The following is a 12341-nucleotide window of genomic DNA, read 5'->3' on the forward strand; positions in this document are numbered from 1 at the left end:
ATGGACGAATCTAACTAAATACCTGGATATCAAAAGCCCTATCTATATACAAGTTCTATCATACAATCATAAGCCCAGCCGGACAAGCCACCCCAGCCCGCCCGCCAACCCAACACTACAACTCCGCCAACAACTCGACCATAGAAATCGGCTTGCGCACCGCATTCGAGAACCCATCATGATACGTAACCCAGACTCTCCGTCCGGCCTTCAGCGTCTCATTCTGCGCGATGTTCTCAGGCGAGTCATCCGGCTTCGAGGTGGGCTCCGCGATGATCCTACCAAAGAAGTCGCGTTTGACGTTCGTGCCGATGCGGGGGGATTTCTTCTTCCCGTCGTCGCCGGTCCCGTCGGTGGATTTCCGGGACGAAAATTTCTGGCTGATGGTGGCTGAGCTCACAGGTTCCGAGCGCTTGCGGATGTTCTCCTTGCGGTATTCTTGGTCTAGGACTTGGCGGACGGCGTAGCGGACGGGGGCGGAGCTGCTGGTATTGGCGGCTCCGGTCATTTTGGAGAAGGTGGTGAGGGTGTCGAGGGGTCTGGGGTGGGGTGGGGTTGTTAGTTGGCGGGTATATGGGGGTTGGTTATGGAAGGGGGGGGGAGGGAAACGTACGGTTCCATTCGATAGGCCCAGCCGCCGTGAGCACCTGCATTTTCGATGCGCACTTTGTCGAATCGCACGCCCAGACCGGCCATCACTCGGACTGCGACCTGGACGAGAGACCGTTCACTCTCCTTGCGGACACTGGCTACGCTTCGCTGGTCGCCGCCCCCGCGCACAACGACCGGTTTCACATCTGGGGATAGCATCGGGATGAGGTTCGGAATGAGATCGATGACTAGTGAGTCTGTCGAACGGAAGAGTCTGGTTAATGGGGCTGTGAAGCCGGTCTGAAACTCCGCGAGAATGGCCCGGTTCTGCTTCTGAGCTTCGTAGGCGGCAAAGTCGGCCCTGGGGCCGGAGAAAGGATGCTGCTCCTCTTCATCGTCGACTTCGACGGGCTTGGCTTTGCCTTGGGCGGTGGCAAAGAGATGGTGGAAAGCAACGATGGACTGGCTGAGATACGCGCTGAGTTCCCAGTCTTGAGCCGTAAAGACTTTCGACGACATGGTGTCGTGGAAGTGAAGCCAGTCGTAGGCGGAGTTCGGCTTGGAGAGCAATGTGTCGTCCTGGAACGTCTGCAGAGGATACGACGCAAAGCACTCGGTGACGCAGCGGTCATGTTCACCACTGGCATCGATCATCTCGCGTAGTCTGTTGATAGCATGGCGTTTTCTGAGCTCCGCCACACCAACCGGCACTCGTTCGGACTCGTCGAAGGGATCGCGGAAAGATTCAACCCCGACAGGCGCATCAGCAAACCCGGCTCCCTCGGTAAACACTCGTTCCACGAGATCGCGTACACCGCCGCGATTCAGGCCTTTGAAGAAGGCTCCACCTCCGGTGCTTGCACTGAGGACCTTCTGCTCCAGCCAGCTTCTTGTCAACCGCAGAGTAGAGGGGCACTCATTCCTGAGCTTATGCGCCACCCACTCTGCTGCGACGAGAACACTGCGGATATCGCCTTCGGCCGTTCCGCTGCTCTTGACACCGCCTTGCTTCTTTCTGGCGAGGCCCCAGGACGCTTCGCAGAGACGCCGGACACCATCGTTATCAGACGGGATGCCTTCGATGGTGAAGATTCTCTTCATGCGCGAGACGACATTTTCCAACGGCGCTTGACGGACATGAATAATCTCAGCAACGGAAGATGCCCGCAATGGTCGTAGACTGGCATGGTATACATCGTTGCAGACCATGATGAGTGGACGCAAGAAGCGGAATTTATCACCCTTCTTCTTGCCCTTGTTCTGTTCGGAAGATGCGGCCGAATTCCTCTGATCAAGCATCACTAGATCAATCAAGGCCTTCATGAAACCTCCTTCACCTCCGCCTCCAGAACCGCTGACCACTCCGTCCACTTCGTCGACAACGACACAGACAGGCCGTCCCGCTTTCCTCACTTTCTCCTCGCCCACTTCCACGTTCATTCCTTTGACGTTTTCCGTGGCGAGGGCATCTCTGATCCTCCCCTTCACGACATCTCTGCTCCGATCATCACTCGCATTGATTTCTAGCACTTCATAACCAGCCTGTCGAGCACATACATGCGCCAGCGTAGTTTTTCCGAGACCCGGAGGGCCACATAGCAACAGAACCTTTCGATGCGGCCGCTCTTCTTCTTCTTTGCCATGCATCGGTTTCTTCGGCTTCGACCTAGCGATATTGGGAAAGACAATCGGCTCCCAGCCCTTCAGCCAGCGTAATACGGATCGATGTGTACGTTCGTCTCCGATAAGCTCAGTGAACTTGCGCGCGCGGTACTTCTCCGTCCACATGGCCGCTGCCAACTTCGAGTTCTTCTGGTTGCCGAAAGATTCAATGGACGGCTGTACCGGGGGCGGAGGTGGGGGCGCAACGGTCTTTGATTCTTCCTCTTTCGCGGCATCATCTATAAGCTTGTGGATCTCGATACCGTAGTAGCTCTTCTGGGCCCTTCCAGGTGCAGTGACAGACCGACCAGCAACAAGCTTCTCGTAGGCGACCCGGGTTGCGGTCTTCTTCAACGGAACGTAGTGGGTCTTGCCTGAGCAGGTCTTTATGCGGATGGATCTGTAGGGGCCGCGGGCCGGGAGGGTGGCTACTGTACTGGTTGGCTCTGGCTCTGGGGCTGGCTCTGGGGCCGGGGTTGGATCGGCAGCGGGCTTTTCAATCACGGGCAGCTCCATTGTTGTCTGAGAGGGTCGCGGGATTTCGGGAAGTTCAACAGGCCCCTTCTGGATGTATTCCTCCTGGAACTGGAAGTCACTCCGTAGTTGTGCATCGTCGAAGGCGTCCCACTCGTCCTCGTCTCCATCGTCCAAGAAACCGCCCATGATCTTCTGCCGCTTGGGCTCTGCCGTTTGCGATGGCTCATCGTTCTTCCGCTTCTGCGCCTCCGGTGACGGAGCATCTGACGGGAAGGGAGCGGGGGCGGGGGATGCGATGGACGGCATTCTGATGGTAGGCGGCGAGGAGGGGAGGAGATTTGGAGAGTAGATGGTCTGCAGTGGGTGTTTGCGCGTTTTTGTCGGGGTATCTGCCCAGTCAGTGTTCGTTCCCAGCGACCGGGATGGTGTTGTATACCAGGCCTGATGTCCTCGTCGCTGCGAAAGACATCCGATAGATTCCACGCCCGGTGCTGGATCACCACTCGCTTACGCGCGTTCTCTTCCCGCTGGAAGTGCAGGGCCTCGAAGTCGTCGGAGAAGGTGTCGGAGGGGGGCTCGGGGGGATCGCCCTCGGAGTGGAGGTGGAGGGCTGGGTCGAAGGAGGGAGGGACGGACGGGGGAGACGTCGTCATCAAAGCGTCTAAGCGGTCATGCCGATGGACAGCATCAATTGATTCAGTCTGATCCCTCCGTGGGTTTGGATTGATGGTTTGGATGCGACGCGTGAAGACGCGTGTGACGCGCTAGTCCGGATTGGTTCATGATTAAGCAGTCCGGTGGATTTCCCCCAGTATTTTTAGTATTTTTACTCCGTACGGAGTACTCCGTCCTCCGTCCTACTATACACTACTCCGCAGTGAGTGCTCTGGAAAGGTCTTGTGTCTTTTTCTAATCCAATTGATTGATGATGAAACAACTATTTAACACAAGACCAAAAATAAAGCCCGGAATATCCACAGGCGGTATCAATCATTTTCACCCCGTTACCCCAACTCCGATTACCCATTAGGAAAGCTGCAGCAAAGTCGAAAACATCTGTGGTTGAAGGACATGCGCGTGACGTCGTTATAGCAGTTGAACTATGCCCCGATTCCATCGTTGTATGGCCAGCACCCAGCCGACTAGACGATCATTTCAAAGACAGGTAGGTCGCCAGGGTGGTGTAGTTGGTGCGAGGGTTCAGAGCCGCCTTCTTGGATGGCTTCGAGGCGGGCTTCTCTTCCCCGGAGAACCACTTCTTGCTTGTGGTTTTGAGGCCCTTCAGTGTGGATGCGTAGGAGGAGACGCTGTAGGTAGACGAGGCGTCGTCGAAAGTGGAAGTGGTCTTGACGGAGTGGGAAGACATGGTTTTGGTTGTGTTGGAGGATTTGGTGGAGAGGATTGTTGTTGGGGGGGTGATCACAGCGGTTATATAGTTCACTGAGTGTAGAGAGGAGATGATGAGTTGTTGATATATCAAATATTTCAATCTTTTAATAGAGGCTGGTGATCTGGAATGTACAATCGCAAGGGGTCAGTCTGGTAGAGGTTCCATGGCCCTTATATACCGAGTAACTTCGCGGCGGCCTCATCCATTCCGCCAGCGATGGTTTATTCCGAAGCCTACGGAATAAAACTCAAACTCGTCACCACGCCATGACCCACCAGGCAGCCACTGCTAGAGCAAGGCTTAGCGGTGCAACGACATCATAATCAGATGGTGAGGACTAGACTTCACATGCGATGGACGGCTATGGACGGGCCATTGTGCGTGTGTGGCCCACCGGCGTTCTGCTGGTCCGCATACCAAGGAGCGAAGGGCGTGGTTGAATGTCAACACGAGGCGCTAACGCCAGCAGTTCCGCGATCGGGGTCCTACTTGACTCGACTCAAGGTGTATGAGTCTTTCTGGCTCATCGCTGAAACACCAATGACGATATGGCGGTGGCTGATGATGGTCGTCTGGATACGCTTTGATGGAGCTGGGCCGAGAGATCGGAGTCTCCAAATGGTTCAACCACGGCTTGTGACGGATGATCCGTCCCGATGACTCATGCCTGAGGCTAGGGCCTTCGATCCTGAGAGTTGGCAAGCAGTGGCCTAGTCCGGCAAAGGCTAAGTCTGATTATATTTGCCTGCGGAGTGCAATCTAGAATCGTCGATCGGATATCTGCGCAGGCAGAACAGTTGGGCAGGGCAGTCCGAGTCTGATCCGATTTCCAATCCGAATTCTAATCCGATCCATCCACTCCGATGTCATCCACCCACTCCGAACCAATCACGCATCACACCTCACGCCGCCATGGCAGCAGCCCTAAGATGAGCAGACTATTCATCAAATTTTGACCATTCATTGCTTTTCATTTCGATCCCATGCTCTGCTGTTTTTCTCCTCACGAAATCCCTCTTCGGATATTTGGCTGGTCAGCCTCTGTCTGCAGATCTACGTCAGAACCTCATCGCCGAGTTTGTATCCCCTTATATTCCAGAAATTATCCGATGCTCAAAGGGAAGCCTTAGGGTCTGAAGGTTTCTCTGGCCCCTGACCCATATGACCTAGCCTTTGAACACGACTAGAGGCTTGACCAGACAGGGTTTTGTTTCAACTGAAGATCCTAGCTGTTGCTCCAACTACATGTTCCCCGTTATGCATGTCTCAATCATACCCCCGGCTAAGGGCAACCCGTACTAGCCCGTGTGATCGTTCACTGGTCCTGGTAATCTTGAAGCTAATACATATAAAGTTTCTGAGCTGACCACATCATCCATACCACTACGTAGATTTGCTGGGGGTCTAGAAGGGGTCTCAAGCGCCAAGGTCCATGCCAGGCAACAGTGGATGGAGTGAAACCCGTCCTGAGTGGGGGAACGGAGATCCAAACCGCTCCAAGCCGCTGGCATCTTGGCCATATATGACAGTCTCCAGCGTCTTTAAGCCGGTGCACTCTTTCTGGAGAAGCTGCAATAATCCAGCGATCGATAGCTAGCTCTGAGCATAATACAGAGCTTAGTCGTGAGCTGCTACATGGGCTCAGACTCGAACAGCAATTAGTCCTACCTGCCAAACCAGTCCATCAATCGATTGGAGAAGCTGCTTGGGGAAATCACGTCGACGTGGTAAAATACTTACTGGAACAGAATGGCACTGGGGCACATCTACAATACCAAAACACCCGCGGTGAAAACATTCTGCATTTAGCTTCAAGGCACTGCAATCCAGACATACTCCGCCTCCTAATTGATCGTTTTCCAGGAGGTATGTATCAAGCGGACAAACAAGGGGATATACCCCTGGTGCGGGTTATCAAAAGTCCCTTGGCGTCACAAGACCGATATGAGTCAGCGAGAATCCTTCTCTTGCAAAGCGACATCGACTGGAAAAGCCATTCTTGGGATGGAAAGCAAAATCCCTTGCGGGCAGCCGTGCAGCTTGGCGATTCAAATATGTGTCGCCTCTTGGTCGGTATTGGCAACATGAATCCACTTTCGGCGTTGGCTGATGGCAGCGAGGGCCAGGTGGAATTGCGAGACAGAACTCCAGATAACGAGGATAACGAGCTGCAAATCTGGCAATTCCTTTGTTCGCTTGCTGACATGGGGTCGGTAAATGCTCAGCATTAGATCAGTCTGTCTTCCAATGTGAAACCCCCCAGCGTTCGTGTCTGGAGCATCATTTTCTTTAATGCACTCATTAATTTCCTGCCCCTCACCTGCCTGGTAGTTATGATGGTCGGAGAAAGTATCATAGGTAAAGCAAATTGTGTAAACTAGTATGAAGAATAAAAGAAGATCTGGTTCTGACATAAGTAGGATAAAAATGCGATCTATAGGCCAGAATCAGACAGAATCCGGCAAGGATATTCGGGGGGGACCACGAGATTTGTAGGATTCAACGGTAAAACAACAGCAACTGACGCTGATTATACATATAGTTGTCTGACAAGAAGGACAAGAAACACAAAACAACCCTCAAAAATGCAAGCCATCGATGGGGCGTTTTTGGGGCGAAAGAGTCTGCTGAAAGCAATCTATAAACCGTCCTCAATTTTTTCCCTTCATAAATCCACCTCACATCCATCTTACCTGTATCTCACTCTCATTTTACCTCTATCTCAAGTCTATCTCACGAATCACCACTGAAATAAGATGTTCCGAATAATCACAGAACCTTTTACAGGCCCGGAAGATGAAAACTTACGGTGGGACTGCACCGTCGAGTGTGCTTGCTGTATTGAGAATCGGCGGTGTTATACACCACACCCGCTCCTTCCCCCAACGACACATTCCCCTGGATACTAAGTCGAGAGCGTGTCGGTAAGTCTGAATCTCTTCTCCTTTCCCTCTCTCTGGGGGCTTTCTTTTCATTTTTGGCGTTTTCTTTTCTTTTCAGTGATGATGTTCGTCCTCCCCCCTCGAACTGACACCTTATTGAGGATACTACACTAGATGCTGGTAGGGCGTACGGTGAGGCGCGCCCGAAGTGAAATCAGCGAAGGCATCAAAAGGATGCAGGAAAATTTCGATGAAGTGGAGAATATTGCGAGAAGGCTGCATCGCTTGGGTGAAAGGTAGGTTCTAAAAAAAAAAAAAAAAAAAAAATCATCATACGAAATTGTATCACGCACACGCAACCCAGATCTGCCTACATAATATTATGACTGGCCAAGTCTATATCCAGATCAACAAGCGTTATATACAGACGTATCAGCAGACCGAAGGCTCGAATCAGATATTCGTTCGTATGAGCATAAAAGAACAAACAATCCTGTACAACGATCCGTGTCTTGGCATAAAAGCAAAATACCGCTCCAAAGCAAAATGAACTCCGTATAGTCATGGTCCGGCAAACCGGCCGAATGCAGAATGAGGAGGAAGAAGAAGAAGAAGAAGAAGAAGAAGAAGAAAAAGAAGAAGACAGAAAGTATAAGTAAGGGGAATAAAAAAAACATATATGTATGGGTAGAAAATAAAACGCGATTACGGCTTTTTCTTCGTGTGGCTCCCGGGTTCCGGGGTGGACGTCGCTTCGTCGCTGCCTTCCAGGATCCGCCATAGGCGTCGGAGGGAGAAGCCGCTGCTGAACAGGTATACCCCGACAAGCCACGCGGCGAAGATATTAGTGAGGTGGTGGAGGAGGTAGGCGTATGAGACTCCGTACACCGCCGAGTATATGGCGAGGGCGAAGAGAAGAAGGGAGGTGATGTTTTTTAGCCTGGCTCGTGTCAGTGTGAGTACTTTATTGCGATCAATGGCACATACCGTGAGTTGATTCGAGGGATCATCGTCCCCGTGGTCATGGCCTCGACGAGCAGTAAAAACGGCATTATGGATAGAACGTTGTGATGAGATGAAAAGGGCATGAACCAGTGTACAACCAGGTTGTGGGCCCAGACAAGCAGGACCAGGATGTTGATCGGGAGGATCCACAACATGAGGAGGAAGATCGAATACGTATAGTTGGCGAAGTTATAGTGGGTCGTCGATTTCTATGCACTGTTAGCAAGCTCCAGAAATCAGAAAGCAGATACGCACTGTCTCCTTGGCATGCCATTGGGCCCGCACACATGTGGCCAGCTGCACGATGCATGCCACCATGTAGGCAAACTGATACGGGACAACAGTCGAGACGAGAACCAAGAGGGCAGCCGTGTTGATCAAGCGCCGCCTGGGCGTGGGGGCCGAGAAGATGGGAAGATTTCTATCATGGTTAGCACACGCCTTGAACGTTGACAATATGACTTACCCTTTGTCGTCGCGCTTGATATACCCAGACTTGCTGTTTAGAAGACCATAGACGAGAGAAATCACAGAGAGAAGGGATAGCGACACGTAGTTGATGATGACACACACCCCCACGCTGATCAGACCGAATATAGGCACTAGGAACCAAAAGAATGCGTCTTGTGAGCCCAGTAGGAGGTCGTTCTTCGTAAAATCAATGGGAGACTCGGTGGCGTTCGTGCGCCAATGGAACGGATCATCGTTCGGGGGCAGGGTGCTAGACGTGGCCAGAGACGACGCCAGTAAGGACATGGCGACCAGCAAGAGGGGAAAGGACGACCGTAAAGTACTATCCAGTCCTTCTGCAAAGGTGATGAAGTAGCCAGTCTCGTCGTACACTTGGAACTGCTTTCGGAGAACCAGAGCAATAACCAAGATCGGGAAGGTAGCAAAGATGGTCCGGTACCGCATGACAAGCTCCCCAAGACTACCTAGGATGTCCACCGATATAGAGACATCGACCGTGGACTCACTGCTCGGGTCCGTCCAAAGCTGGAAAGACACCCCACCAAGAGCGGCTTGATCGCGAAGCGGGGGAGGCATGAAGGGCGCGAGGCCGTGCAAGTTCACATTGACTTGCTTCACGTTGACGAAAAACTTGGATTCGTGAGGGTCCGGGATGGACTGTCGCAGCAACGGTGCAAACAGCTCTTGCTGCGCGTAGCTCCGTCGGATAATCTTCAGCTTGTAATTCAGCAAGCTCGAGTGCAGCGCGGGGATCTTGACCTCCGTGAGCATGGGACGATTCGCTGGTAGTCTCATGTTCAGACCGGCACTGAGCAAGCCGCCCAAGCCCACCCGGGCCCGGATGACCGAGTCGGAGCTGTCGGAGAATTCCGCCACGACCCAGCCACGTGTGGGTGAGCGCGCTTTGTCGACAACAGCCACAAACTGATGCTCGACCAGGTCCTCCAGGTCGTACTGCAAGTAAGAGAAGGGCGTGGTCCGGTCCCAGGCTTGCTTGGAAGTGCGTGTCGACGCGGGGAGATGAATTCCGTCCTCAGCGGCGTTCTTGCAAGCAAGTCGGGTAGTTCCCACGCTTCCCCCGGAGAGGTCTATGTTCATCGAGAAGACACTGGCGAATTTGCTGTTGTGCAGGGGGGTGACACTGCAGAAAAGAACTTCCAGTGAGCCCTGATCGCCGGTGTCGTCAAACGATTGGTCCGAAAGGAGAGTAAACTTCTTTCCCGGTACACCCTGCGGTGGGACGGGCAGAAGGTGCACATTTGGGCCAGTGTTGTGGCCTAATTCGCGAAGAATCAGTCGCTGGCCTTGCGGTAAGATCGTGTTGCTGCTGTCTTCCAGCTTCAGTAACGTGCTGGGCTCTGTAAAGTAGTCAGTAGCTGCTCACGAGTGAGAAACAGTCTCCAAATACCTTTCCGAGGAAGCGTTCTCTCTGCTATCGGCTCCAATCCGGTCAGATACCATTTCTTGAAGATTCGCATACGCTCAGCTCTGGGCTTTGTTTGACTGGCCCGGCGGACGTCCACGATGTCGAACAACGACTTGATGATCGACTTGCGGAATTGATCGCACCAGGTGATTGACAGGTGGTCCATACCGATCCAGACATCAGGGATCGTCGAGGTAAACACGGTGAAGCCGTGGGTCTCCGGAACAAGCGACGAGATACTGGCGTAGTCGGACGGAACCACCGTGTCGCGCGAACCGCCCGCAATGGAGATCAACGTCACATGCCACAGTGGGTTATTGTTCGCCCATGTCTGGGAGTAGGCTTCGCGCCAGTAGTCGTTGATTTGCTTGTAGGTATGGACGATATCTGATTCGAAAGAGACGGGGGGCTTGGCGTGGGGTGCTGACATGGTCACGATGGTGTTGACCGAATTGGCTTGGTAGTTCGTCATGGTCAATGCTGTCCGTGCCACAATTCCTCCCATGGAGTGCCCAATAACGATCACGGAGCTGGGGTCCGGAAGATCGGGATCCCTCCGTGACCGTCGCGGGTCATGGTACAACGACAGAATGTATGCCACCGCCTCGTTGACATATTCGGCTTGGTCGAGCAGTGTCTGGCCGTGGAAGGCGGCGAGATCCTCGTTGAAGTCGATCATAAAGAAGTCCAGGCTGCGGGTGCCCGTCTTACGGCGCTCTTCGTCGTGTCGGACCACATCAGCGTAGTGTCTCGAGGCTTCCGCGGCAAGGGATCGGACTTGTCTATAGCTGCCGGCGTTTCCGGGAAGAAAGAGGACAGGGGCGCCGTTTATCTGGAGGGAAATGGCAATGAGTCGGGGATCGTACAAAGGCCAGAGCCACGCGAAAGACAACACAGATACTTACACCCAGATTGTCCTGGTGGTACGAGTCCACGCCTGCCTCCCGATAGAGAAACAGATTGTATTTGCTCGCAAACCGTGTGTGTTCCGTATCAAATCCATCCATGCGAATGAACGTGGGACTCATGACAGGGATGCCACAGCCATCACCGCCGGTCTGACGAGCGGAGAAGGATTGGAGGATGAAAAAGAGGAATATGGACGCGACGAGTGTGGTGAGAGCCGAGAGGATGGAGATCGGCCACGGACTGCGGAGGCGCGACGGTCGAAACCGGTGTTGCCCGTCGGGGGAGACTTCCATGGGCAGTCGCTGGGAGGCCAGCGGCATCATGACGGAGGAGGAACGGGTGTCATTGGAGGACGAGGTGCGCCAGAGGCTCGAGTTTCGGGAGCGAGGGGTTGCGGCGCCCGCGTTATCTCGACGCAGATCGAAGCTGGTGCCAGTCCTGGCTGCCTGCGGACGCGATTTTTCCGGCGGATCGAGAACATTGGGACCGTGAGCGGGCTCCGTCGGGGTTCGAGAGACGGTGATCACGGAATCTTCAGCGTCGTCCTCGACCGGCGAGCCAGACGAGCGTCTGTGCATTGGAAGAGGCAGCGATCGTGATCCTCATCCAGCGCGTAGGGGGATCGATCGGAGGCAAACGGGGTCGGAGGGTTTATGGAGGGAAGGCGGCAAGGGGATCGACTAGGAGTGCTGGACCCTGAAGAAAAGGTTGGAATGCGCCCACTAGTCTGGAGTCAGGGAATCGGGGCGAATGAGTGGACGAACGAACGGCGCAGAGATATGGTCGGGGGAGGATGGTGTTTCTCTCGAGTGGTATTTGGTAGTCCTCTCCTCCCTTTCGTTCTGCGGTGAGATCGGACCCTGAGGGGGGGGGGGGGGTGGATTTCGGGTGAACTGCGGACGAACGAGTGACCGACCGGGGGAGATAAGGAGGGGATTCTTTTTTCGGCGGCGGCGGCGGAGAAAGGGGAGGAGGATGGAGGAGAGGAGACGGGGAGGAATGTGGAGAAGAGGGAAGAATCCGAAAAGACAGGAATGGAAGACGAGGGGAAAGGGAGGGAGATGGAGGCAGAGCAACGGGGGGAGAAGAGAGAGGGAGGGAGGGAGGAAGAGAGAGAGAGAAGAGAGAAGAGCGAGAGAAGGGCGAAAGAAGAAGCAAGACGTCGTTTCGACGGAACAGGCTTGGCGGGTGCTGTCGGCTCTCTGCCCAGGCGGCGATCGGCCTCAACCCTCAAGGGCTCAATGGCGTCCAGCACGCGCGCGATATCCCCAGTTAAGTGCGGTCAATGGCGTTGCGTTGCGTTGCGCCCGAGTGGATTCTGGCGCTGGGAGTGCTGTGAAGCTGAGGGCTCGAAGGCATCCGAGGGTGGTACAACGTGATGGGGAGAAAGCGAGGCACGACCTGTTCGTCCGTCAGGGTTCATGGTTCATCCATACCATGGATGCGACTGGGTTGACAGCTACGATCACAGGAGCCAACCACCATCTACTCGGAAGTCAAAATGTTGCAGTCTGGGATTGATTCCTCC

General features: G+C 54.0%; 3 protein-coding genes across 3 annotated transcripts; 1 reads left to right on the top strand and 2 right to left on the bottom strand.

The window, feature by feature from the left end:
• Window positions 1-3: 3 nt before the first annotated feature.
• On the bottom strand, window positions 4-3266 carry BO70DRAFT_306976 (putative sister chromatid cohesion factor (Chl12)). Its single transcript, XM_025540057.1, has 2 exons — window positions 614-3266; window positions 4-539 (listed from the first exon to the last, which is right to left on the bottom strand). The coding sequence occupies exons 1-2, from the start codon at window positions 3034-3036 to the stop codon at window positions 116-118; spliced, it is 2847 nt and encodes a 948-aa protein (XP_025403204.1). The 5' UTR covers window positions 3037-3266; the 3' UTR covers window positions 4-115.
• A 2638-nt stretch (window positions 3267-5904) lies between these two features.
• BO70DRAFT_77593 (uncharacterized protein) lies at window positions 5905-6754 on the top strand. The gene is made up of 2 exons (XM_025548712.1): window positions 5905-6612; window positions 6663-6754. Exon 1 carries the CDS (start codon window positions 5989-5991, stop codon window positions 6349-6351), a length of 363 nt encoding a protein of 120 aa, XP_025403205.1. The 5' UTR covers window positions 5905-5988; the 3' UTR covers window positions 6352-6612; window positions 6663-6754.
• Window positions 6755-7707: 953 nt separating this feature from the next.
• Window positions 7708-11653, bottom strand: BO70DRAFT_328693 (GPI inositol-deacylase; the record flags this gene model as incomplete). The annotated part of the gene is made up of 6 exons (XM_025540750.1): window positions 10810-11653; window positions 9887-10736; window positions 8474-9836; window positions 8263-8428; window positions 7990-8216; window positions 7708-7942 (listed from the first exon to the last, which is right to left on the bottom strand). The coding sequence occupies exons 1-6, from the start codon at window positions 11389-11391 to the stop codon at window positions 7708-7710; spliced, it is 3423 nt and encodes a 1140-aa protein (XP_025403206.1). The 5' UTR covers window positions 11392-11653.
• Between the last annotated feature and the right edge of the window lie 688 nt (window positions 11654-12341).

This window comes from Aspergillus heteromorphus (assembly GCF_003184545.1).
Source record: "Aspergillus heteromorphus CBS 117.55 chromosome Unknown BO70scaffold_2, whole genome shotgun sequence".
Lineage (NCBI taxonomy): Eukaryota > Fungi > Ascomycota > Eurotiomycetes > Eurotiales > Aspergillaceae > Aspergillus > Aspergillus heteromorphus.